At 41.5% G+C, this 25,579-nt stretch overlaps 1 protein-coding gene across 1 annotated transcript in view; it reads left to right on the forward strand.

The window, feature by feature from the left end:
* Nucleotides 1–3,693: 3,693 nt before the first annotated feature.
* Nucleotides 3,694–25,579, forward strand: part of ngfrb (nerve growth factor receptor b) — a 43,936-nt gene continuing 22,050 nt past the window's right edge. Inside the window, exons 1-3 of the mRNA XM_044014530.1 lie at nucleotides 3,694–3,981; nucleotides 9,936–10,077; nucleotides 16,791–17,147. Coding sequence (XP_043870465.1) covers nucleotides 3,943–3,981; nucleotides 9,936–10,077; nucleotides 16,791–17,147 — 538 coding nt within the window. The 5' untranslated portion in view covers nucleotides 3,694–3,942. The remainder of the gene's footprint in view (nucleotides 3,982–9,935; nucleotides 10,078–16,790; nucleotides 17,148–25,579) is intronic.

A 25,579-nucleotide genomic window follows, 5' to 3' on the forward strand; every position in this document is an offset into this window, starting at 1 on the left:
GTCTGAGGATGGAGGAGGATGTACAGTAAGAGGAGATCAGACGGTTTGGATCAATAAAGCGCAGATGAGAGAGTCCCATGAGAAGAGAAGGGGGGTGTTGCCATCTGGCCTGTCCAGGGTTTCAGTCCCATCATACCCACAGGCTGCAGCAGAGACACAGATTCAACAGCTTTAACCTTTATTGCAGTTTCTTGTCCATGTTCTTGGTTGTTTCTCATGTGTACGACGTACACAGGAACGCAGCGCTCTGAAGGTTTTCCCTGAACACAACATGATACCTCCCTCATGCAGTTATTGGTGTGAGTGCTCTCACAGTGATTTCAGCTCGTCCTTGGCTCGTCACATGATGCCTCTCCATCTATTACAGTACATTAGAAAGGAAAGCTTGCAACAAGACTCTGGATCACAATGTGTTTTGTCAGTGCTGCTCAATGCTGACATGACACATACTGCACATGTGTTTATTTGTTGTGAGGACAGATAACTTGCACCAAACTGATATGGACACATGGACACACACACACACACACACACACACACTTTTTTTGTCCACCTGTAACAAAACCCTTTTCACGGAACCTGAGATGGGACAGTGAGCTTGTCGTGGACCACCCATCTTCTGTCCACTCACTGGTTGGTGACAGATGGTCAGTGTGTGTGTGTGTGTGTGTGTGTGTGTGTGTGCAGACACCATAAATAACCTTATACATGTCACAGCTGCCTTTTGAATCGTCAGAAATATGAGAAAGGACACAAAAAATTATGTTTAAATTCATTACAGTTATTATATTAGAGACAAACTGCATAAATAAACTTTATCTTATGGAAGTGTTGTTTTTTCACTTTGTAAACTGCAAACCAAACTCCAGAGAGAAAATCATTTTTGATCCTAGCACTCAGGAGTTGTTGATCTACTGATGCCACAGTAAATGGTTATGGTAAATAGTCTGTATTTATACAGCACTGTTCTAGTCTTGATGATCACTCAAAGCTGCTGTACACATTCACCCAGTAATAGTAGCAGTAGTAGTAGTAGTAATAGTTGTAGTAGTAGTAGTAGTAATAGTAGCAGTAGTAGTAGTAGCAGTAGCAGTAGTAGTAGTAGTAGTAGTAATAGTAGCAGTACTAGTAGTAGTAGCAGTTGTAGTAGTAGTAATAGTTGTAGTAGTAGTAGTAGTAATAGTAGCAGTACTAGTAGTAGTAGCAGTAGTAGTAGTAGTAGTAGTAGTAGTAGTAATAGTAGCAGTACTAGTAGTAGTAGCAGTTGTAGTAGTAGTAAGTAGTAGTCTCACTGCAGTGATTGCTTTGTCCGAGGCCGGTGCTGCACGGTCCGAAACACATTCACTGTTGCAGAGCCGAAAGCTTCTCCAAGATGTTATCCATGTTGCGGTTAGTAACCACAGTCTGTGCTGACGGCGCTCAGACTGCGGCTATAACGGCATAAACAACGTGGGATTATACATTATTAAGCTAAATAAAGGCATTTGTAACCTCTCATGTGACAATAATTCTTGAAACATGGATTATCACAGGATTATCCCACCCTTGTTCCTGTTGTGCGTTTCAGAAAGTCTTATTGCAGCTGTTATCGTGTCACCTCAGCATCAACAAGCTGTCACAAGGCTGACCCAGAATCAGTATATGGCTAGGTCTGGAATCTGTGAATGCAGGTAATGGCCTCTCCAGTGTGCATGTGAACTATACGATGCAAATGGAATGCTGATCTCGATCTTACAATAGATGAATCAACACGAGCGAGAGAGATCTCCATATGTAACAGAACTACAGAGACTCAGTTTAGAATACTGCATCGTCTGCAGATCCTGTATGTGTGTATGTGGACATGTTCTTGTCTTGCCCGGCCCTCATATTGAAGAGTCTCATCAAAGATGGCCGCTCAGTATTCTACATTGCTCTGATGGATTGATAATGCACCACCTACAAAGTGACATTTGACTTACTATCAACCTTTTTAGGACATGGAGCCTTTCTTTAAATATGCTGGTGATGGCAGTGAGCAGAGCTGGCTAACTGATGTTTTTGGGTCATAAGGTTGGGTATTAATAATTTCATTGATATTTACTTTCTCTCCAGATATGTATGTGCTACATTGCTGTCAATTGTAATAGGTCTGAGTGTTTCCTTATGTCAGTGTGTGAATGTGTGTGTACATTGTGTATATGACATAATAGTTAGTCTGTTGAAAATATAATAATTTTTTTTTTTTTTAAAAAAGCTGTCATAAATGATTAAGAGGTTTCACATGAAGCTGTAATCATTTTTTTCCCAATCAATTACACAAACCACACTGATTAGACGAGTTTATTTTGCTCCACATGTATGACTGTGAAATTGATTTTTTTCCTTTCCATCTGGCCCCTCCTTCTCAACTGTCATGCATTATTTATCTCAACCACAGCATCTCTGCTTCCTCTCTCTTCTACAGCCCCCATGTCCCCCACTGACCTTAGTCCTTTAATAAAAGCCTTAAAAACACAGGCCCATCAATACACACTTAAAGATCAGAAGAGGTTAGTGCAGGGAGATGCACTCAGTGATAACAGCTATACCTATAATGTTCCTCACGTGTTATTGGATCTTAAGATAACAAGCAAAACCTGACAGAACACACTGCACAACTTTGGACGTCTAAGGACGTGATGATTAAAGTGATGTGTTCGATTGTTTTTTGGATGAAGTCATGATTAGAGACGTGTGGATCCCCCCGTGAGTCTGAGACACATGAAAACATCACATTTGAGCCACTTAACAAATGTAAGCTACATCTAGAATATATTTTCTGTTCCATGTTAGACAACAGGAAACTGACATTTGTTTCACTTCTGTGTTTGGTTTTACTTAAATGAGACAAAGTTACCAAACAACGCAGCAGTAGAGCAGCAGCTGGTGCAAACGCTGATTTTATGATACATTTTGGTGCTGAAGAGTGACAGTGACCTGACAGTGAGAGGTGTCTCAGGGTGGCTCTTATACAAGCATACTTGAACATTTTATGACTCTGTCATAGCATCGGTTCTTTTTCTCCATTCATATTCATATATTATTTATAATATTTCTCTTGCTTTTCATTTATTGTATCTCATCTTAAACCCAGAACCACTCCTTTAACAACACAGTGAACTCCATTAACAGGAAGTGATCCCCACAAACAACTAAATCAACCTGTATCGTCATGATCTGAGTCCAGCACTACATGATGTGCGTATGTGTGTATCGCCTCAGGTGTCACTTCTTCACTTCTTCTGCATAAAGACAGCAGTGAAGCATTGATGTATGTATGTAGATCCACATCTGTTCCAGCTGTAGTCACATGTTAGGGAGAATGTAAATGCATGTAAACCACATAACACATTTCTCTGTAGTTCTGTTACATATGGAGATCTCTCTCGCTAATCGCCATATTTCCAGATATTTATTTTCATTTGGCACAGATTTTTATCCTTCTTGATGCAACCGTTAATTTAGAGTGTTAACATCCGTGAGCAGCTCTTCTATAAAGATTAAATAACTCGACTCAACTATTGGGCACCTTGCTCAGAAATACCCCAGCACTTGACCTGATGGGATTCAAGCTGTTCTCTCTCTCTCTCTCTCGCTCTCTCTCTCTGTGGGCGTGGAGTGGGAGATGTCTTCCTCCCGAGCTGAGCGCTCGTGCCATATGAGTCCAGCAAAGCGCACAGAGCTGAACATCCAGTGGTCCAATAATAATCTTTTTCCTCTGACTGGGCACGCGCGCTCTCTCTCTGCGTCTGTGTGTGTGTGTGTGTGTGCGCGCGCGCAGCCGCAGCAGCTCGCGAACTCAGCGCGAACCAGCTGTGACACACACTTGTCGCGAAGAAGACTTTTCGGAGAGTTTGAGAGAAACAAAGTGAAGACGCGGTGATGTTTCCTCCACGCAGGGGTCACTGAGAGACTTTCAGGATGAACTCCGCTGTCACAGCAGTGGTCCTCGGAGTGCTGGTGAGTAATCTCAGTGTGTAATCTCAGCATGTAATCTCAGTGTTTGTGTTAAATTTGAGGGAATCCACTGCGTGTTTACGGCACCACCGCGCGCGCAGTTTAAAAAGAGGAAGTTTATCTTATTCCTCTCAGTCTTAAACATCTATCACCAGTGCCGGTCCAAGTCTTTCTGTGGAACATTCATCAGATTCCGATTTAACATGTGAAAATGTGTGTAAGGAGTTTGAACTCTGAAGGGAAAACAAACACAACACAGACTGGAAGGTTTGCTTCTTTTTGTGGCCTGGCTCGAGTCCCAGAACTGTACCCGGGCCCAGGGGTTGGGAACCCCTAATCTATACTTTATGAAAGGATGTGGTCAGTTTAGGGTGTAGGTGTGGTGTCCCTTGACCAGGGCCGCACATTTTCATTCATTGTTTTCAAATCAAAATCACAGTTTGCATCAATTACTGAGCATAGTTTTTGGTCTCAGCTGCCTGCACCTGTAAATGATCTGTGAGGGGTCCGTGTCTTTGCACCTGTCCACCACGGCCATTCAGGTTGTTACTCTATAGCTCCAGTTGCTGGATGTGTAGTTCCACCCTTCTCAGTTACATGTGGCTCTTCAGACACGCAGGACAATAACAGTGTCACAGTGAAAGGAGCTCGCCGTGAGGATCTCAGTGATTTGTTGAAACCCAGTAGCGTACTTTGGGATTTCAGTCAGGGCCTTCATTAAAAAAAACACACTATTATGCACTATATTCACAAGACAGTTGATCTGCAACAACCATAGCGCACACGCACACCACTGCGCATCTATAGGCTACTGCATCATTACCACCACATCTTCCGTTATGTCACTCACAAAAACAAGCTTCCACATAAGCATAGGCACTATTTATGATCCTCACCACCTCTAAATTTTAAATCAATTTATCATTAACACTCCAACTACCAGAAATGATGTACCTCTTCAGTGTAGGTCTTCCTCTTGAAATCATTTCCTTCTTTTCTCCAAACGATCATTTGATTATTAAAAAAAAGTAAAATAACAACAACAACAACAACAACAACAATAATGATAAAATAATAATAATAATAATACATATTTATATAGTGCTTTTCTGGACACTCAAAGACGCTGAATTGAACCTTATGCTTTGCATAAAATACATGAAAATCAACACAGCAATGTGGGCTCTAACCCTGGTACTGAGTAGGGCTGAACAATGAATTGAAATATTATTGAAATCGCAAAACAGCCTCATGCAATTTTCAAATGGCATGATGTGTGTCAAAATATCATTAGAGATAATATCAGAAGAGAGAACATATTTGTTTCTCACAGATCTGCACAAATATCACACATGATTATGAATCAGTGATTCAAAATCATTCAGCCCTGAACCATGTTGCATTTCTTCATGCACATACACAGCCGCATGTCCGTCTGTGCAGTGATTTCCAAACACTGGGTCAGGACCCACGGGTGGGTTGTGGGAGATTTGTTTGGGTCCCCCAAAAAATTTGCAGAATTTTCTTAATGACGTTTTATCTGTATATGTTTTAAATAACATGTATCAATAAAGTTGTTATTCATTTACCACACACACATCTGCTCCTCAAATCAAAATGATATTAGGAGTTACAGATGCGGCTGTAAGTTTGTTTGGGAAACTCTGGTCTGTCACTGTGTGTCATCTTTCACTGAAGTAGCACTGTGAGTGCTGTGTTGAATAAGTCTCATTGAACAAAACAAGACTAGACTGGAAAGTGTTTCACTGCAGGGGGCATGAAGAGTCAGTGCACAGAGTCCACATGGACCACCATAGTAGGACCCAGCCTCTTTGTCATGTGTGTGAGACGTCTGACTCCTCCAGGGAAACAGAATACTCAACAGAATACGGACGGTGGTAATGTGGCACAGCTCAGCCTAGCACAGGTGCCAGTACTGGCCTCCAGGTGCGGGGTTGGAAACCCCTAATCTATACTTTCCCAAAGGTCAGTTGAGGTTATCGGGGCATTTAAAGGGAGTGTGGTGTTTCCCAAACCTTCAAATTGTGATGTCCACAGAATGTAATGATTGCTCTGTTACATGGAGCACAGGATCCAGACAACATTCACATTTGAGAAGCTGAAACAGCAGACCACTGATTTATCACCAACATTTAGTGAGACACTTTCCTACTTTATTCAAATTCAAATGATCCTAAGTACAGGTATTCAACTAAATACCAGGACCCTCCATTATAAAGCCATGCACAGTATTTCACAATAAGAGGATTTGAACCAGTGCTTTTACTGTGGATGTGTTGTGTTTGAAACCGTGGTCAAAGATCATTTTCACTGTCAGAGTGTGATTATGTGTACGAGACAGGCAGGGTGATGATGTTTGTGTCTGTCCAGGTCTGCCCAGGTCTTTGAGTTCAGGAGGACTGTCATCAAACACGAGTATTGATAAAGAAGCACAGAGCAGGATTATGAGTAATCAGGATTATTCTCATAACTGATAAACTTTAAATTCAAACCATTGTCAATGACGTCACACATCAGCTTCACATGACTCATGATGACATTACTGCACACAGGAAGTCCGTTTTACATCAGCACAGATGGAGGCAACAGCAACATTGTGCTAGTAAAGTGGGACAATTGCAAACAGTTTAAAAGAATACTGAAAACACAGAGAAGTGCCTTAAAGTGCTACAAACAATGGCAACTGGACTTTTGTTGAGTTCTTTAAGACTCTTCTCCTCCCAGAAGCTTTTTGGGTAAGACACAAAATGTAGTTCTAGTTTCACTCAGAAGCAAAGTTCATCTTTAATTATCTGACATCAAGTCTGATCTTCTGATTTGAAACTTTTTTATTGGGATACATCTAGCCAGCCCTAGTTGGTGATTCCATAATTCTTTAATTGTTGCAGCTTCAATCAAGACTCTGCTATATAGTTACCAAAGTAACATTTCCTTCCTGACACTGTGTGTGACTGAATGTTGAATATTGAACCTTTTTTATTAGCTTTTTTATTAGCTATTAATACACACACAAAAGTGTATTTGCTGAGGACTAAGCACTCAGTAGTTCCCAGCTGTGCCCAAGGTCCTGGTTTAGGAACAGGCTGTATCACTGTTACATGACAGCTGATACCACTGATGGGTATGCATCCTCTGCTGGGTCAGCACACACACACACACACACACACACACACACACACACTCAGGTTGACTCAGGTCCATTCACTTGGACATCTTAAAACAAAGCAAACCTAACCTTAACCAGAACTAGTTTGATTACTCAATTCATTAACTATTTTGATTATCGGTTTAAGAATTCTTTTAATAATAAAACCAGTTTCTTAAATGTCAACATTTACTAAATGACTCATCTTCTTCATCATCATCATTTTTTGACATTTGTGGACCAAAGAACAATCAATAATGTTTATAATTGCGAGTTGCAGGCCTGAATACCTAACCCTAACTTTAACCTAACCACAATTCAAATCTAAGATGGGGTTCTACTTCATTTGAACCAGGTTTGATCTCCATGAAGATTTCAAGTTTCATTTGCTTGCATTTGTCTCCTCTTTTCTCTTTGTAAAACATGATATTTGATGTCAGCTATGATATTGTTCTCACCTGCGTTCCAACAGCAGATCCAGGTCTGGATTTGAATTGGACTCGGCTCATGGGAAGGCTGTTAGAGAGGCTGATGGCTGAGGTTCAGGGGTTAAGTGCCTCCAACTGAAAATTGACCACAGCATTAGTGAGATTGGTTGGAGCTCCAGAGTTATGCATCCAGATGCTTGCACACACACATTTGCCAGTGATTGAGTGTGTGATCAGCTTTAGGGAGATCAGCTGACTAAAGTTGAGGAGTGCAGCCCTTGACTTCCCATCGAAAAACCAATTACAGGAAACAAGTCGAGCTCCAACTTGCTAAGTGCTGCTCGTCCTTTACTTGCTCAAATCACATTAGCCTCTAATTCATCTGTGTATGTGCAATGCTACAATGAGGAGTTTCTATGGAAGTTTTGGGAGTTGCACCCACACCTGGAGCTAGAACAAGGTCAAAGAAGGGGAAAAAGAAGCAGATGCAGCTAAACACTGAAAGTTGGACTGATTTCAAAAGTGTTTGGGAACAGGTTTGTTCACATACGAGCTTGTTTACGCGTTTGTGCAAACGTATGCGTGCAGATGGGTGTGTTGCAGTATGTAAAGGACACTTGAGGAGAAGCAGGAGTGTGACACGTCTGACTCACTCTGTTTTGTGAGATTAACAATGGATTATTCACTGATTCAAAACTAAAACAAATACATAGAGAATCAAATAAGAAACCATTGAGACATTTTAAGACTACCTCAGGGTAACAGAGTGTTATTTAACACATTTAAATTCATCAAAACAACATGATTTCAACGTTATTTTCATGATGAAAATAACACAAGCTGCAACTTAATTGTTCCATATGGTTCCCAAACTGTGGTTGGCAATACTTCAAGAGCTCAATATTTTCTTACTTGGTATAGTTGGGATAGATGTTTAAGAACCACTGATCTATAAAGTTTCCAGCTAACTTTAGCACCTTTTTTTTAATATTCACTATATATACACACAAAGATTAAACAGAATACTAGAATCTTGAAAGTAAAGGGCCCGTGACTCTGACACATGTGCACACACGCCCACCCACATTATCTCCCAGCTGACTCCGTGTTGCCTGAGGGGAACCTTGTAGTTTCTGTGGACCTGTGTCTTGTCAGCAGCATTCCACACACACACACACACACACACACACCTAAACCCTGACAAATTGATGTTGTGCAACATTTTTACACCAATGCGAGCCCTGATACACACAGCTGTCCTTTTAAAGACGTGCATTGACTTCCATTGATTTGGACAACCTAACCTTCAAATGTCGGTACTGCACTTCACCACTTCTGTCTCATTAGGACAACAGTGTCATGCAGCAGTTGAACAGTGAGTTTAGACATTGTTGACGACAATCTGAGACACATTGAGACACAGAGGGTTGAAATCTGTCAGCTTAAAGTTACAGTTACATTATTTTGCCTCTGCTTGGTCTCTGAACAGAAACCATGTAACATTATTTGTTTGCTGTGTCCTTCATCTGAAAATAAGCTCTGTCAAGACCTGACTGAGGGAGCGTTTGTGTGTATACAGCAGCAGAGCAGGGTGGGCGGGGACAAGAATAACCTTTTTTTAGTGGAATAAACTTGTTGTGGATGTCACAGTCAGTGCAGACCATGTATCAGACATGTTTAAAATCCAAGCAGAGCAGAGTAAGAGAACGCTGTTCTGCAGTTTGTCTGACTGAGAGAAGAGAAGAACATCCTATCCTCCTATCCTCGTGAAACAAAACGAAGTGAAGTGTGAGAGGTCAGAGGTAACTCTTTCCTGAACTAAGAAACTAAAAACACTGGTTGTTTCCGTTGTTTAATTACCAGCTTTCCCCATAGTTCATATCATGCTGTGGACCTTTAATAAAGTATTGTAGTTTCATGAGAATATGATATTATTATACTGCCAGTGAGGACTACTTTTAATATACAGTTTTTACAAGAACAACAAGAATGGAGAGGAAACGTGAGGAAACATGTAGACACACACATTCTCTTGTACGTCATCAATCATCAGAGTTTTTCTGGATCCTCTCACAGGGTCCTGACCTGAGCTGGGAAACCACTGCTGTAGTGGTTCCAAAATAAATCTCAGTGAAAGTTAGAAGATTAAAACAGTGAGAAAGAATGAAATGTGGCTTCACATGGGTTTGTTTATTTTGTTCTGCGTTTGTGAAGCGCAGACCTACAGAAATGATTTCAAATGAAACAAAGAATTATCAAGGTACAAGTGTTGGTCTTCGCAGACAATCATTAAAAGTCATCTGTGTGTTAATTCTGTAATAAACTCATGCAGGACGCTTTGATCTCTCTCTTGTGATTGGCAGGTTGGGACTCTGGCCAAAAAGGACGAGTGTTTTTCAGGCCAGTTTACAACCAGAGGGGAATGCTGCAGGCAGTGTCAGCCCGGGGAGGGAGTCGTCAGAGCGTGTGGAGTCAACCAGACTGAGTGTGCGCCCTGCCTCGACAGTGAGTAACACACACTCGCTGCTATTCTATGTTCACATGCACAGCTCAGTCAAGTCAGACATTCTTCTTAAATGACAACATTTTTCATTTTTCGTCTGTATCCGACTATGAATCCCTCAATTTGAATAATTTGTATCATTGCTTTCAAATTTTGAATCTGTAAAAACTGAGTTTGAAACTGAATGGATTGAAAAATTCAGCTCCCTCTCACAGTCCAGTTTTATTTATCTCAATTCAAATTCAGTTTGTCAAAGTCATTTTTTTTGTTCAAATTGGACGTTTTTAAATGTTCAAATTGTTCTATTCAGGTTCAAACACATTCACGGTCAGATATAAAGAATTCCTATAGCACAGCATTCTTCACCACCTTTGTTCCATATAACAAAGAAATCATTCAAACACATGCTCAACATTTTTCAATGTTTTTTTTTTGTGACATTTTATGGTTCAAACCGTTTATTTGATTCATTGAATAAATCATCGACACACACACACACACACACACACACACGCGTCATGCGTCCACTGCTCTAATGCTCTGTCAATGATGACTTTCTTACACAAACTGTGCCTGAAGAAGACACATGGATCAAAGGGTGTTTTTAGACTATATAAACTTCAGCATATTTGCAAGGAAGTAAAAAATACTATGTTTCTGTATACTGTGGTTTGAACATGTTGCTGCCAATAAAGCAGTAAATCCATCTGTAATTGATGATTAAACGTGATTCAGAGCTCTGGACGCCATGAATTTCAGTTTGCTCAAAAAAACCAGAGTGGACATAATTCCTTAACCTACATTCAAGATTCAAGATTCAATATTCAAGATTTCTTTATTGTCACACCAACACACATTAAGACATGCGGTCAGAACGAAAATCAGTCTCTCCAGAACCCGGTCGGCCCAGCAATAAAGAAGAATAAGAAAGTAAGAAAGAAGAACCAACAGTTTAACTTAACAAAATCTAAATTAAAAAAGACTAAAACTCTAAAACCTCTAGAGGTAAGGTGCTATGCAAAGAAAATTGTGCAAAGGTGGCGTACGGTACTGGGGGCATGTGCAAAGTACAGTCCGTGGGGGTGGGGGCAGCAAGGCTATGGGGGCTACATAGAGTTCAGGAGTCTGACAGTCTTTTCCATAACTTTGTCAAATAAAATAAAGGTTTTATTCGTGTCAGTCCATCTCAAAATATAGGAAGACATTACATACATGCACTTTAACAGCAGTAAGAAGCAAGAAGTAAGTTACAGTTCCCTTAAGTTTAGCCTTATCTGCAGACTGCAAACTTTCACTCTACAGTACAAGAAAAAAAAGTTATCTTTGGGTTCCCAAGATTCACTTTGAGTGTGTTTTATAGCAGCCATGCAATATTATGATGTATGCATGAAGGAAATAAAGTGAGTGCTTTAAATATTCTAAGATTTCCAGATGGAATCACTGAACTGAAAAATCAACTGTTAAATGTGGCAAAATCTTTCAAAATTCACCGTGATTTGACTTTTTAGTTTTTTTGATGTCAGTATGTTTTGTTGCGATAAAGCTGTTTCTGGTCCAGTCATACTATTGCATATGACACACAATCCAAGCCTATAATCCAAGACTAGAACTCAACAGTTTTTTTAACCAATCTTGTCTCATTGCAGCTTTAAAATCTTATTGTGAGAAAACAACTGTGTGACCTGGTGTCAGAGCATGATGCATCTGTAAAGTTTCACTGATGCAGCTCCTGTGTTACTGCCCTCCTCATGGCTTTTACCATGTAGGGAGTGAAGCAGTGTTGGACTGAAAGACTTGATGAGGACAGTGAAGTGGACACGACACAAGAGTGGGGCCAGAAAAATAAAACTGTAGTGGAAGATATTTATAGCAACAGACACTGGAATGATGAGCAGTATAGAGATGAAAAATGAAACAAGAAGGATATTTAAGGTCTTGTATGAGGTAGATTCATGCTTTAGTGTAGGGAAAACAAACAAACACATATTTTTCTTTGTAACTCCATCATGACATCAAAGATTAGCTCAAGGCCTGCAGAAGCCACACTTGGTCCTGAGCCAGAATCTTCCCTGTTTGCGGAGTTGTTTAAAATCCCTGATTATCCTGCGCCTGGGCCAGGAAGTAGCTGTAAACCACCCTGGAAGCCCACAGTCAGAGAATGATTCAGACTCACAGGTCATGAGAGAAGTCACAGAATGATGCATTTATAAATGTGACCAGTGAGTTATTTTCATTTTTTATGTCTAGCATATTCAACTACTTGAATTTTCTATGGTTCTGACTCCTCTCTGAAATGGAAGGTTTTGGGTTCAATTCTTGGCTCTACTAGTATGCAGATGTGTGCTCGAGCAAGACACTTAACCCCCCGTGTTGCTAGTAATGGCTGTGCTGGCAGCGTGTGAATGGGTGTGAAAGATGTGTGATAGAAAAATAGATGGCGTGTAAAGCAGCTTTGAGTGGTCATCAACACTGGAAAAGGGCTGTTTAGTGGGAATTTATTTATTCGTTGAATATTTGAATGTACTAGACTCCATGACTGCATGACAGCTAGTAAAAGTAATGCAGGGTTCATGGCATGTTGAGCTGAGAACCCTGAGAACGGGGAGGAGATTATCAGTCACTATTCCACCTGACAGTAGCAGTAGCAGCAAGTAAAATGGTATGGTACGGTCAGGGTAGACCGGCTCAGCCCACAACAGTCAGCTGAGGGGTGACATTTAACATCTTTTTGAGACAAACAGCCACAAAAACAGCTGCTGGATGTCCTCCATTGTTACTTCACCCCACAGGAATATAAGCAAAAGAGGCCCAAGATCTTTGACCCTGACCTGGATCTGAACACGCAACCTTCTGATCTGGAGTCAGATGCTCTACAAAACCTGGTTCTAATGAGGCAGAACCTCATTTCTGAGGTTCTGGTTATGGTTGAGGTTAGGCATTAACTAGTCATGGTTAAGGTTAGGCATTAACTGGCTGTGGTTAAGGTTAGGCATTAACTGGCTGTGGTTAAGGTTAGGCATTAACTGGTTGTGGTTAAGGTTAGGCATTAACTGGTTGTGGTTAAGGTTAGGCATTAACTGGTTATGGGTAAGCTGTCAAAATGAATGGAAGTCAATGCAAGGGTTAGGGTTAGTCTCTCTCGTCTCCTCTGTGACTCACGGCGTCTCTTCTGCTCGGCTGTGATGCGTTCACTGATGCTCGTACATTCTTGTCTCCTCTCACAGCATCTGTGCACTGTACACGCATATGCTGTACATTTCTGGCTTTCTCCAAATATTATATTGGTGGGGGACATGTCCCCACTGTCCATACAAGCAGCTTTTTTTTCTCAACCTTCAACTTTTCATATATATACACACACACACAGACACACACGCACACACACAGTCTACTGTCTAATGCCTACAAGTGTCCAATTATAAGAAACAGGCTGTCTCTGTGCAGATAGTTAACAGGACTGCAGAATGAATGGACATATGAGTGGAGATACTGGAACAGCTGGAACAGACATACACAGCTACCAATGGTTAATTTTTACACACACACACACTTATCTCTGTCCTTGTATGGGTGTTGAGGGTTGAACATCAGAGGTGAATGTGCTGTTTTGATGATATAAATATGCCCCCCCATGCTGCAGGCTAGTGTTATTAATGTATTGACTTTGCATTATTGATGCAAGGCATTATGATAATGGCTCCGAGAGCAGTGTGGTGGTGGTGGTGGGGCAGTCTGAGTGTGTGTGTGTGTTTGAAGGGGGGGAGGAGATAATGGGGTAACAGAATATGACTGGACACTGAACAGTGAGGGACCATAGTGTCCACTTCTGAAGACATGATTAAAGCAAACACAGAAGGATCCGTCCTCTCGAATGACACAGTCTCTGATTTCCTTTCATTTGTCTGCCTGTCTGAATCTGCCTGCGACTCCGCCTCCTCATCTCTGTTTTAATCTCGGCAGCATCAGAGCATTTGCCGCAGTTGGTGGCCTGATGACGCAGACCTAACACTTGATACACTGTGAGAGATAAAGCAGAGAGAAAGGTCCTTTTCTCCTGCCATGCACAGTTAACTTTTCTGTAGTTGGAATCAGCATGGGGCTGAAATAATAATGTACATTTAGAAACAATTCCAATTGCAGCTGACTCAAAATACCATGAGCATCTTTAGGCTTTTTATTGGACAGAAGAGAGAAGAGATTTTATGGAGACTAGCATGTTGTCTCACAGGAAGAAGGTCACTGGTTTGGATCTCAGTTCAACTGAAGGCCTTCCTGTGATGCAGAATGGGGTTGATTGGACATACTAATCTGATGGTAGGTGTGAATGTGAGTGTGAGTGGTTCTTCTGTGTATTTGCCCTGTGATGGACCTGTGATGCACCTGTGATGGACTGGTGACCGGTCCAGGCTGTACCACATGTCGGCTCCCTGCGACCCTTATGATAAAGTGGTTGAAAGTTGATGGATTGAATCCTGTTCCTGTTTCCACATCAGGACCAATGTGGAACATACGACATTAATTAATGTCTGGCCTTTTCTCAATACTCAAGTAAGCAAGTATGTACTTGCTTACTTGGGAAGTATATACTTGAGAAGTACGCTGGGAGTATATACTTGCCAAGTACGGGAGTACACAAGTATGTGGTTGTTTCTCAATACTCAAGTATGTATGTATTGTGCTGCAGCCTCATTAGCGCCACCTACGGTGTTGATAAATGAACATATGAAATACTTTTAATAAATGCATATATATTGTTATTATTATCACATTTTAAATATTTAACTTCATTTATTAATTTATTTCTATTAAAATATACAATACAAATAATATAATGTGGAAAATAGATATATTAAAGCATTGTAGAGTAGTATATATATATATGACGTGTACAAATATATACTACTCTACATATCTAATATTTACATATTATATTTAAATACAGATACAATGACCATGCAACTTTAATATAAATATAAAAATAAATAAAACATTAATAATATACAAACTTTCAAACTGTCAGGTCAAAACGTTTCCATTAAAAACAAAATAACACGTCAACAACAAATCTATGGCTCACACCGAGCATCTAATGACAGCGACGTCATGATGTCATCAGGACAGGCCGAGGTCACGCTGCTCTGTGCCGGGCACAGTGAGCGCCGAGCGTCCGCAGAGGCGGAGCTGATCACCTCCGACAAACGTCGCTGCCAAACTATAAATACGTCATATCTTTATACACAAACCACATATTTGAATTCTAAATGACTAATTTCTCGCCTCAAATGATGTTAAAACTATGTTCTGGGACACAGAAAAATATTTATTTCAGATTTATATTTCTATTATCTGCTGCTATGCTCCGCTGAAATGTATTCTGGGATACATGGCCATCCCAAGTACGCTTAAGTCACCTCCGATGCATACTTGGTAAAAATGGGCGGAGTGAGAACACTTCCGGGGTTGAGAACCGTCCTCGCTGTTCGCTTACTTGAGAATTGGAACAGAACTTGGACTGAGGCTGATGACGTTTTCACAAGTACGGGAGTACGCAAGTACGCACAAGTACGCACAAGTATGGATATTGAGAAACGCCCACTGTTTGGACCAAACGTGTCATACTTTGACTGTGTTGCTTCATTTGAACAACACTGTGAGGTCAAAGGTCCCTGTGATACAAACAAATAAACTACCGATAACATTTAATCTTGATGAGTTTTAAGTTCACAATGAGCAGACAACCATAACCTAAAGGAGATCACGGAATGTTGGTGGTAATGTTAGAAATTACAGACACATATTTTTAAATATTTCCTTCCTTTCTGTGCAGATGATCTTTACAATCAAATTTGTTTTATATTACAGTATATATCAAAACTACTTCACAAAAACACATAGCATTTCCATTGTTTCCAGTATGGGGACACTCTTCATTATAGACGTACTTGTGCCTACTTGTCCGTCAAACCCGGAAGTGTTCTTGCTCCACCCATTTTTACCAAATATGCATCGGGTGGTGACTTAAGCGTACTTGGGAAAGCCATGAATGCATTTCTGCGGAACATAGCAGCAGATAATATAAATATAAATCTGAAATAAATATTTTTCTAACCCTAACTACAGGTTCTTTGAATCCTATCCACCTATAATTATCAAAAACATGTGCGGAAATGTTTTCAAAAACATTTCTCTCAACAATGTAGACACACACACACACACACACACACACACACACACGGCACAACTGCAGCTCTTACAAATGGCTCTGTTGCATAATTTAGTGTGTTTCCCAGTTCTCTATGCAGCTGAAATACAATTCCATAAAACATGCAATATTGATTATGTTCTCTGCAGACAGATATGTCCAAGGAAATATGGCAGGTATGCAAAAGATTTATGAAACATTTGTCATGAATGTTTTTAAGTCACTGCGACAAAAAATGTTTGTGTTGGTGTTTATGTTGAATTTTTCCATGTGGCGACATTTCCTCTTCAACTTCATCAGAGGAAAACTTCTGTAAGAATCACCATGTGTCACTTAAGAATAATAATAATAAGCAATAATAATGCTGTGATGTGATCTAAGGTACATATAATATATACAAAATATACAAATTGGAACTAAACCATGTCGTTGTGCGTGTGACCTTGACACGCCTTATAGAAACAGTTCCTCATTTTTAAAAAAACAACCATTTTGTTTCTTCTTCTTTTTCAGGTGAAACTTTCTCAGAAAACCTCAGTCACACAGAGAAATGTAAGACCTGCACACAGTGCACAGGTCTCCTCCGCATGGCAACGCCGTGCACGGACTCCAATGACGCTGTCTGTGTGTGCAACTACGGCTACTACCAGAACGAACTGTCTCAGCAGTGTGAACCCTGCACCAAATGTCCTGAGGGCCAGGGGATGTTGTTCAGCTGCGAGCTGGATCATGACACTGTGTGCGAGGTGTGCACTGTGGACACGTATTCAGACCAGGAAAGTTTTCATGAGCCCTGCATCCCTTGCACCACCTGTGATGATGATGAGCTACTGCAGGCCTGTACGTCTGTCATCGATACAGTTTGTAAAGGTAAGACCATGAGCTCATATGCTCTCGTGCTTACTCATTTTATTGTCATTTATCGTCCACCAGGACAACTGTGGGATTTTCTCAATGAGCTAGACACCCTGCTCTCCTCCATCCATGAGCTTGACTGTCCCATGATTGTCTTAGGTGATATGAACATGAACAGACTTCCTATCACTGATGCACTTTAGCTGTAGCGGGTTCGCAGCCCTCCAAAGAGCTTAATCTCATTCTAACCAGAAATTGTTCCTCAGATACCCTCACGGTCACACCTTGACACTACTCTGACCGCTATTTCATTCAGTTCAGTGTGGATCTCCCACCCAGTTCTCGTCCCTTGTATCCTCCACTCTTCCACATTTTCCTCCCTGGAGGTTAATGATGCCACTGACTATCTCTGCTCTACATTGAGCTCTTGTCTGGAGAGCCTGTGTCCTCTATCCACCAGACCTGCTAGATCCTCTCAGCCTAAACAAACAGTGTCACTGCTGCAAAAAAGATTCACAATACCATTGACACCGGGAACTATTCTCTACCTTCAAAACTCTACTTAACCCTGCATCTCCATTGCCCGCTACCAACCTGACAGCAGACGCCTTGTTCAATGTGTCCTGGCTAGGTCACACTGTACCAAGGCACCACACAGCCTTGGTACAGGGGTGTCCCAGGGCTCAGTGCTGGGGCCCCTCCTCTTTGCCATATACACCACCTCGCTGGGCCAGATCATCCGCTCACATGGCTTCTCATATCACTGCTATGCTGATAATACCCAGCTGTATCTGTCATACCCACCTGACCACCGCAAGTCTCAGCACGAATCTCAGATTGTCTCTCTGATGTATCTGCATGGATGAAAGTCCATCACCTCCAGCTAAACCTCTCCAAAACTCCAAAAGTCTGGAAACATCATAACATCTGCATTAATATCGACTCCCTATCTCTGGCTCCTTCCAAGATAGTAATAAACTTGGGTGTCATGATTGATGACCAGTTAACCTTTACAGATCATGTTATTTCTCTCGCCTGGTCATGTCGATTTGCACTAGTCAATACAAGATAAATCAGACCGTACCTAACTCAACAGGCTATCCAGCGGCTAGTACAGGCTCTGGTCATCTACTGCCTTGACTACTGCAACGCCCTGCTAACAGGTGACAACGTGCCTGGTCTTCAATCAGCCTAAAAGGGCACATGTCACCCCTCTGTTCATTGAGCTCCACTGGCTGTCCAAGTCAAGTTCTTGTATGTGACGCACAGGACTGGTCCCAGATGCAGAGTGGTGGTAAGAAACAAAGTTTATTTTCAAAGGCAAAAACAGAGGATCCTCAAATAGATGGCAGGAAGGCGTTGGCACGAGATCCACGGTCAAGACAGAGTGACACAAAAAACAGGCAAACAGAGAGGGTAATCCACTGAAGCACAGAGGTGCAAAAAATCCACGGAATAAATCCCACTGTACGGTGAGAGAACAGCTCTGTATATGTCACACTGACGACGAATGAAGACAAACTCACGATCAGACAAAGGAAGAGGGAGCATCAAATTCAAATCACTGATGCTAGCCTACAAATTGCTTCTTGGGTCTGCTTCCATCTACTTAAATGCTCTCCTGAAGGCTTATGTTACCCCTCAACTGCTCCTTTCATCTAAGGATTGTCTGGCGGTGCCAAGACAATCCAGACCCTCTTCATGTGTCGTTCCACACTGGTGGAATGACCTACCAAGTGGTACCAGAACAGGGGCATCCCTGGGGCATCCATGTCTATCTTCAAGAAGCTCTTGAAAACCCAGCTCTTCCAAGAGCACTTACCGTACCCCCTCCTTCTGCACTTGTATCTACCTCGGCACTCTCACCCTCTATCAGTCCACTGTTCCTATTGAGTCGAGTTCTCTCCAAGACTTCTATATAGCTTATTCCTCTCTTGTAAGTCACTTTGGATAAAAGTGTCTGCTAAATGCTTAAATGTAAATGTAAGCATACATCATGGGTTGCCACCTACTTAACGTTTCCAAAACAATATGAGACAAGTAGCTGCACTGATATCTGGTGTTTAGGCCCATGCACATACATAACTGTCCCACTGTTGATTGAAGCTATTTAATTAATGAGTTACTTGTACGTGTCAATGAGAGGCAGAGATTGAAAGTGAAAGTGTCTCTGCTCTAAGCAGCAGCAGAGAATGATGAAATGATGAAGTGGAGAAACAAGCTACAATGCTGGACTTTAAAAATTACAATGTGATGATCTAACCTTTGCTGAAGTTTAATAGCTTCCCTCTAGAAGCAAATCATTCACACCAGTCACAGTCGAGCCGGAAACACACTTTGACCAAAACATCAAACCAGTATGTTTACATGCGTATCAGCTGCTTAAATGTTATTCTCTGTATATCGCTGATGATATATCGTGGTCATTAATGACTTAACACAATACATTTCTCACATAATGTACCTTTTAAGTTTGTCTGTGTGTAACTGCAATTATTGTGCATTTGGCTTGTACATCAGTCTAAGGCTGTCTGAAACCTCAGTATGGATCAGTGCAGGATCAGCTCCTGGCTTTAGCTTGATATTTATGAGAGTGCTATTGATCTTTTCTGACAACACTTGGCAAGACACCAAATGTCATGTTAAGCTTTAGAGCTTGAACACATCAGTCAAACAAAAGATAGACTTCAATATATGATGTCTGTATCACTTTGTGCAAAATGAAGGACACAAATGCAGGTTACAACACAAATACAACATGAGGAGGAATAGACATAAAGAAAACTCGAACAGGAAACAGCACAAGCAAACAACACAACAACAGGAAGAAACTGAAAGCTATCAAGTGAGGAAGACACTGCGACTAAATACACTCGCAGGCAGGGGTAGTCGAACACAGATGAATCACGGCAGACAATGAAGAGGGGAGATAGGACAGGAAGAAGGTACACACAAGGAAAAGCTACAAAATAAAACAGGAAACAGTTTACAATGAGGAAATCAGACACAAATAACTAAAAAGCCAGTTTCAGTTAAAGGGGACATATTATGCAAAATCAACTATTTAACCATTTCAATACTTATATTTGGGACTCTGGAGGCCCTACCAGTCACCAAAGTGTGGAAAAAGAATACTCAGTCATGTTTTCGTGGTCCCCCTTAGTGTAAGTATAGGCGATAAAACACTCCATGTTGAATTCCCTGCGCTTATGACGGCAGCATGCGCATTTCACCGCGAATGTTACCGCCCCACCAGTAAGTTTACTTGGAGAGCTCCACCTTAGCTCCACCTTGTCCCTGTGAGAGTGCAGGCGAGGGAGGAAGAGCGGTATTATGTCAACGCGGAGGGACAAGTGTGCTGTTGGTGGCTGCACAGTGGAGCACAGTGTTTTACAGAGGATTTTATATATGAAGCTAATGTGCCGGATAAAGTCAGCAAACGTGTTAAAAACTAATTAAAAATATTTGTTCAGTACGTCCTCCATGACCGGAGCACAGACTCAGTCTGATACAGTCACATACAGCAGCAGTTTATGCAGCTCGCCACTGACGATCAGCGGTGGCGATCAGCGGTGCTGCACTCTCTGTGTCACCGCTGATCGCCAGCGGCGAGTGGCGATCTGCCTAAACTGCCCGGAGCACCGGAGCTGGTCAGCGGTGGCGATCAGCGGTGCTGCACTCTCTGTGAAAATTAGTTAGGGGCATAGGGACAAGCACAGTCTCCGGTCTGATACAGCAACATGCAGTTTATTCAGCTCGCCGCACGCCGCTGGCGATCAGTGGTGCTGTCCCTAAGTGTTTTTAACTGATTTACAGTTCGGCAGTGTTCGGCTCGATCCTTATGTAGGACGTCTCTTCCTGTGACGGCACTCTCGCTGTTTTCTGCGCACGCTGCCATGTTGATATTGTCAGAGAACTAGTGGAGGGAGGGGGAGACGAATAGAGCTGTAAAGCACTGTAAAGAGGACAAATCAGAAACCCCCTGGAAGAAGTGGGTGTGTGTTTGCCTGTGTCTCATTTGCATATAAAGGGACCATGCACGAAAACCGAGCATTCTGAAAGGGGCAGGTTTAGCAGGGTTATTGAACTACTATGATTCTTCATCCTTATGGTATTTTGACCAAAGCATGTCACTGACATGTTCATTAGGACACCAGGGAACTAGTTTAACTTGGAGAAATAGGGTATAATATGGGACCTTTAAAAAAGTATTGCATGTTTTAAATGTCTCTAATCTAATTTTGACCAAAGCATGTCACTGACATATTCATTAGGACACCAGGGAACTATTTTAATGGGGGAAATAGGGTATAATATGTCCCCTTTAAATTAGAAGAGACTACTTGGTAAGGATAAAAAAAAGGTAGTAATGTAGCATTACAGATGCTGTTCAAGCACCCTAGGATTAGCCAATATTCTAAGATTTTACATCTGTCCTAGCTGGGTCAGGAGGAGGCAAAATAAATAAATGGATATACTGTATATCATATTACAGCCGATTCATTTCCAATTTCTATTTATTCCTTCTTTGAATTATGCTTGACAAATGAGCTTTGTATCAAGTCAAGTTCTTGTATGTGACACACAGGACTGGACCCAGATGCAGAGCGGTGGTAAGAAACAAAGTTTATTTTTAAAGGCAAAAACAGAGGATCCTCAAATAGATGGCAGGAAGGCGTTGGCACGAGATCCACAGTCAAGACAGAGTGACACAAAAAACAGGCAAACACAGAGGGTAATCCACTGAAGTCGATGTCACACTGACGACGAACAAAGACAAACTCACGATCAGACAAAGGAAGAGGGAGTGGTTATATACACTGAGGGATTAGGGAGACGACGAACAGCTGAGACGAACAAGACACAGGTGAAATGGGTTGGCTGATCACAGAGGGGAAAAGTAAAGTGCACGCAGACAAGGGACGAAAAAGACTTCAAAATAAGAGGTAATTTCACAATAAAATGACATGGACGACAGAACATGACATTGTATGGCTTGGAGAGAGTGGCACCGTCTGAAAGACAGATGCTGAGATTGACATTGGGAGTGACCAGGTTGAACAGTTTGGAGATACAGTAAGAGAGTCAAGGTTGAGATGGTTTGGTCACGTGCAGAGGAGAGATATTGATTATATTGGACATACGATGTTGAAGATGGAGCTGCCGGGTGGGAGGAAAAGGCGAAGACCACAGGGAAAGTGGTCTTCGTCACCAGGCCTCAGGATTCTTCATTGTTCCAGTCATTCTCTAAAATACACCCACCAATCAACACAGCATTTTTACACAGTTGTCTTCATTTTTAAGGGACTTCAGGAGTTGTTTAGTCCATACAATGTCAGAAAATGTTGGAATGTCTTATTTTGTCCACAAACCAAATGTTATCAGTTATAATGATTTTTCTTTGTTTTATGGAGCAAAGAAACCAAAAAATATTCACATTTAAGAAGTTGAAAAATCTGAAAGCTTGTTTTAATCATTAAAAAAACACTAGAATATCTAAATAGTTGACAATTAATTTAGTAACTAATGAATAATTGTTTAATCAAATAATTGTTGCAGTCCTATAAATGATTAATCAAGAAAATGATTGACATAACAGTCAATAATGACAATAACCACTGGTTGCAGTTAGAAATCTCAGAGAAGGATATTACTCAGACTTAACAGGTGATGTCAATGTCTATTATCATATAATTTTATTTTTAACACCCTTATGAGATACATTAGGTTTTTAGCTATAGATGTTTAACATTATGTATGCACATATGGCTTGTTTAAAAAATACCTTCTCAGAAATGGATTTTTACAGGACAAGTCATCCACTTCAGAGATTTAGTCCTCGGCTACTTAGCAGTGACAGGCTGTGGGATGACTCTATCTAAACATTGGGTGTGTTTATCATGAACTTATCATGAAGCTGAATGATCGGGTGCGTAGACTGGGGTCATCATGGAACATAGTTTCACTGTGCATCACTGTACGGTCCATGGTCATGGTCCATGGTCACGGTCCATGGTCAGGCACAACCTAGGATCGTCTCAGTGCGACACTATACACATTGTTAGCTCATCGACCTAAATGCCACACCAAAGGTTGTCTCACTGTCTTCACCGACTCATCCCATGCAAAGACACAAAGAGAACTCTCTCTCTCTCTCCATGGGAAGGGTTTAGCGGGAGGTCACATCTCCCTGTGGGTATCACACAAAGCACAAATTCCTCATGACTGGAGTCACTGCTCATTCCAAAGACTTGATGCCTCGCAGGTCATATAGATGCTTTTGTGAGATGACAATAAAAGGAGTGTGTTGATCGGCCATGCAGTCTGTTGTGGCAGCGGTTTGAAGGATGTTGTTATCACAGTGCCGAAGACAGAGCGGGTCTTTTGTGCCTATCCCATGATCCCGTTTGGCCTTCACTCGAGATTTCAGTTCAGTCCATGGGGCTATAGGAGGAACATATGTGGATATATCTGTGATATGGTCTTGGGATGACTTTGTTTCTTCTCTCTGGTTTGAACTGAAAGATTTGAGCTATTTAAGCCTGCAGTGCATAAATGTTGAATATAACCAAATGTCCACATAGTTCAATCCAGATGAATTCACACAATGGTGATAAAGCCTATCCGCTCCACACGACTCCCTCTGTGTTTCTCTGTATAGCCATGTTTAGTTTAGATCTTTGTCACCTTATGACAGTCCTGCGCTGCATAAAGAGATTTGTTTTATGTCGAGACAAATGGAAGCAGCAGTGATCAGGTTTGAGTAAGACAAAAAACACAACGAAACACCTGCAAACATTTTCAGAAGTGAATTCTACTGCTGTTTGACAAGATATGTGTCTCCTCCCTCCGTCTGCCCCTGTAACTCACTGAATGTGGCAGCACCACAAATCATGAGACTTTCTACACCAGGAATGCAGTAAATTACACATGTTTGCATACTTTCGTTGTAATTTAAAGATATTTTTGAAAAACATGGATGTTCACAAAAAACTGCAAAGATACCCTTCATATAGTGGATTTAGGGGTGATTAGAGACATTTAAAACATGCAATACTTTTTTAAAGGTCCCATATTATACCCTATTTCTCCAAGTTAAACTAGTTCCCTGGTGTCCTAATGAACATGTCAGCGGTCAAAATACCATAAGGATGAAGCACCATAGCAGTTCAATAACCCTGCCAAAACCGCCCCTTTCAGAACGCTCGGTTTTGTGCCTGGTCCCTTTACATGCAAATGAGACACAGGCAAACACACACCCACTTCTTCCAGGGGGTGTGTTGACGCCGGCACGCTCACTCTACCATGACAACAGTTGAACGTGAACTGTGAGAGAAACATGGCTGGTGGAAGAAACTTTGCGGTTCAACCATATATGTTTGCACCAGAGTCCGACCCTGAACAACAAGAAGTTGTAGTATGTAGACTGCAACAGGTTGTGTCAGAATGGTCAGTTATGAGCTCTATTTAAATAGAAAGTTAGTTTTTATTAATCCCCTTATGGAAAGTATTCCTCTGCATTTTGACTCATCCTAGAATTAGGAGCAGTGGGCTGCCACACTGAGTGGCGCCCGGGGAGCATTGGGGGTTGGGTACCTTGCTCAGGGGTACCCCAGCCCTTTTTGGCCGGGTGGGGATTTGAACCGGCGACCCTCCGGTTACAAGTCAAGTTCCCTTTCCCCCTTGGCCACAGGCTGCCCCTATTTTCCTTTTCCTAAAAATGTGTGTGTTTGTATGTCGGTTGAATACAGCCTCTGACTAAATACGGCGACCGCTGGCCGCTGTTTGTGTAACTCACTACTTATAAAACTCTAGATTTGTTTCAGTAACTAGCATGATACTCCTGTGTTCTCCACAGCAGTGGGAATGTAATAGCACCGTTTTTTATTATTAATCTTCTGGTCAGTCCAAAATTGTACTGACCAAGGTTCACAAAACTGTCTGATGTGAAGTGGTGCAAACACACGAACACACGTTTGCTGACTTTATCCGGCACATTAGCTTCATATATAAAATCCTCTGTAAAACACTGTGCTCCACTGTGCAGCCACAAACAGCACACTTGTCCCTCCGCGTTGACATAATACCGCTCTTCCTCCCTCGCCTGCGCACTCTAGCAGGGACAAGGTGGAGCTAAGGTGGAGCTCTCCAAGTAAACTTACTGGTGGGGCGGTAACATTCACGGTGAAATGCGCATGCTGCCGTCATAAGCGCAGGGAATTCAACATGGAGTGTTTTATCACCTATACTTACACTAAGGGGGACCACGAAAAGTGGTCCCCCCTGAGTATTTGTTTTTCACACTTTGGCGACTGATCCCAAATATAAGTATTAAAATGATTAAAAAGTTGATTTTGCATAATATGTCCCCTCTAAGAATTATATGATAAATGTAAGTGTTTTTTAGCCAGATTATCTTGAATTATTTTAGTGGATTAGCTGAAAAT

This window comes from Solea senegalensis, linkage group LG18 (genome assembly GCF_019176455.1).
Source record: "Solea senegalensis isolate Sse05_10M linkage group LG18, IFAPA_SoseM_1, whole genome shotgun sequence".
Classification (NCBI taxonomy): domain Eukaryota; kingdom Metazoa; phylum Chordata; class Actinopteri; order Pleuronectiformes; family Soleidae; genus Solea; species Solea senegalensis.